A 2,777-nucleotide genomic window follows, 5' to 3' on the forward strand; every position below is an offset into this window, starting at 1 on the left:
CAGATGGTTGTGAGCCACCATGTGGTTGCTGGGAATTGAACTCAGGACCTTTGGAAGAGCAGGCAATGCTCTTAACCGCTGAGCCATCTCTCCAGTCCTCATCTAGATTCTTGATCTCTTTTCTGTTTTCATTTGCCCATTTCTCTATTCAACAAGTATTTATTGAGCAATGTTAATGTGCTTAGAATATTGTGGATGTTGTGTAAGATGTTTTCCTTACCTTTATATGGATGTGTTGGTGGGAACATTTGTGTCTCTTAATGGCACGATGAATCACACCATCATTAAAGAGTCAGCAAAGGAGGAAATTGAGCATTAACTAAAGAGGATGTAACAACATTTGCTGTATAATTAGGCATCTCTTCAGTTATGTATCCACCTCATTAGGCAGGGTGTGCCTCTACTATGTTTGATGTGGTGAAGTCAGACACACAGACGGAAACAGTAATTTTCTAGAGAGCCCTTTTTTATTGCAGAACTTGATCCTCCTATGTTTTCCATATTTTAAGACATTATCAATCACAGCATATAGAAGGGAATCCCACATCACACTTTCTCTTGCCCCGTTTCTTTCAGACAGGCCTGTGCACCCCCTCTTTCCTTTCTCCACTCTTTATTAATGAATACTGTTAAAGTGTGTTTTGTTGTATATCTTGTGGCTCGTTCTTGTGTACAGTAATACCAATGGTGCCAGAGAAGCAACTGAGAATTCACATGTTATCTACAAGTTGGAGGAAGAAAGACACACACACACACACACAAGCCTAGTATAGGATTTGGAAACTTCAAATCCCACCCCCAGTAACACACCTCCTCCCAACAAGGCCACACCTTCTAACCCTTTCCAAATAACTCCATGAACTGCTGACCAAGTGTTTAAATATATGATCCTATGGGCACTTTCTTATTCAAACCATCACAGGGGTAGAGCTGTATATTCAAGTTTACAGTAATAAAACAGGTATGTGGCAGCCACTCTCATCTACACCACAGTAATTTAGTAATTATTATGAAAATAGTCTAGGAAGGTGGCATGTTGGTCCCTAATGTCTCAACATCTATGAGGATTTTCTCTATGTCTTTTCTGGCTCAGTCTACTCTAATGCATATATTATCTAGAACAAAGCTATACTGAATTTTTCTGCACAGCAATAATGTAGATAGGTGGGGGAAATAAGAAGAGCTATTATTTTCAGAGAATAACATTAAAGAAGATGAAATGTAATTTTCCCACAGAAGACTTCCTAGTTTAAGGTACTGACAATGCCTTTCAGTTTTCTTTACTCTATAATTGATTTTTACTACACATATTTTCAAAGAGGCTCAAAGCTGTACAAAAGAAATAAAAGCTATACATATGGATTCTCTTCCAGAAATGCATAAATTAGAATTTTAATTTTTGCAGTTGGTGGACTACCTGGCTAGAATATAAGAGATCTTGGGTTTAATTCTCAGCACTGAGAAAGCAAGCCTAATTCACAGTTTAATTCTTTTCCTACTCTTTCAGCTGCCATTGATAGATAAGGAATGCCTTTGTGTTACATGAACGTTGGTCATATCTCCCTAAGCTGACCAGGGACAGTGCCCTGATGCCTTGCCTGCTGAGTCACACTGACATGCAGACCAAGTTTTCCACTAGAAACATTTGTTTCTTGTGTGCCTCAGGGCTTCTATTACATCCTGGTTTCTTAGGCTATAAATGAGGGGGTTTAACATGGGAATCATAATAGCATAGAACACAGAAGCCACCTTCTCCTGCTCTTGAGATCTGTTGGTCCCATGAAGTACATACATGTAGCAGACTGTTCCGTAGAATATTGTGACTGTGGTCATATGGGAGGCACATGTGGAGAAGGCCTTTTTTCTTCCTGAAGCAGAAGACATCCTTATAATGGCCGCCAAGATATATGTGTAGGAAAAGATGACAGCAGATACAGAGAAGACTAAGTTAAATCCCACAAAGATTGTCAATACCATGATATTAAGATCAATACTGGAGCATGATAGGGCAAGAATTGGTGGTGCATCGCAGAAAAAGTGATTAATGGTATTGGACTTGCAAAAGTTTGATAAGAAAGTAAAAGTTGTATTTACAGAGGCATTTAAGAAACCCATAGTGTATGAACCAAGAAGCAGTAGAGTGCAGAGTCTCTGGGACATGATGACAGGATAGCGCAGTGGGTAGCAGATGGCCACATAGCGGTCCACAGCCATAGCAGCCAGGATGAAGCAGTCACTAGTTACAAAGGTACCGTAGACCAGTAATTGAACTATACATCCAGTGAAGGAGATGGATGGCTTTGTGCTCACAAAATTCTGCAGTGTTTTGGGAGTGACAGCAGAGGAATAACAGAGGTCAACAAAAGCCAGGTGCTGCAGGAAAAAGTACATGGGGGTGTGCAGGGAAGAATGGAGTTTGATGAGCAGGATCATGCCAACGTTTCCCACTAAGGTGGCTGTGTAAATCACTAGGAACACCACAAAGAGGATGTGCCAAGACTCGTGCTGTCCAGCAAATCCCAGGAGAATAAATTCAGTCACTTTGGTGTTATTGCTGTGTTCCATGGTTAGTAGAAATCCAATATCAGCTTAAAATCGGCAAAGAAAAAAATACAGAAAAGAAGCCCATTTTATTTTGATTTTTAGAAATGTTATAATATTTGGTTTCATAATGACTACAAAGAATAGTTTTTGAATGTCTATATTTGTGGGTGGAAATGTGTATGCATGTGTGCATGTATGTGTGTGTATACCACAGGTCAACATTAGCTGTTGTT

General features: G+C 39.7%; 1 protein-coding gene across 1 annotated transcript; it reads right to left on the bottom strand.

Annotated features, from left to right (window-relative positions):
* Window positions 1–1,635: 1,635 nt before the first annotated feature.
* LOC101981148 (putative olfactory receptor 5AK3) lies at window positions 1,636–2,565 on the bottom strand. Its single transcript, XM_005346759.2, has one exon. It carries the CDS (start codon window positions 2,563–2,565, stop codon window positions 1,636–1,638), a length of 930 nt encoding a protein of 309 aa, XP_005346816.1.
* Between the last annotated feature and the right edge of the window lie 212 nt (window positions 2,566–2,777).

Source organism: Microtus ochrogaster, chromosome 4 (assembly GCF_000317375.1).
Source record: "Microtus ochrogaster isolate Prairie Vole_2 chromosome 4, MicOch1.0, whole genome shotgun sequence".
In the NCBI taxonomy this organism is placed as follows: Eukaryota; Metazoa; Chordata; class Mammalia; order Rodentia; family Cricetidae; genus Microtus; species Microtus ochrogaster.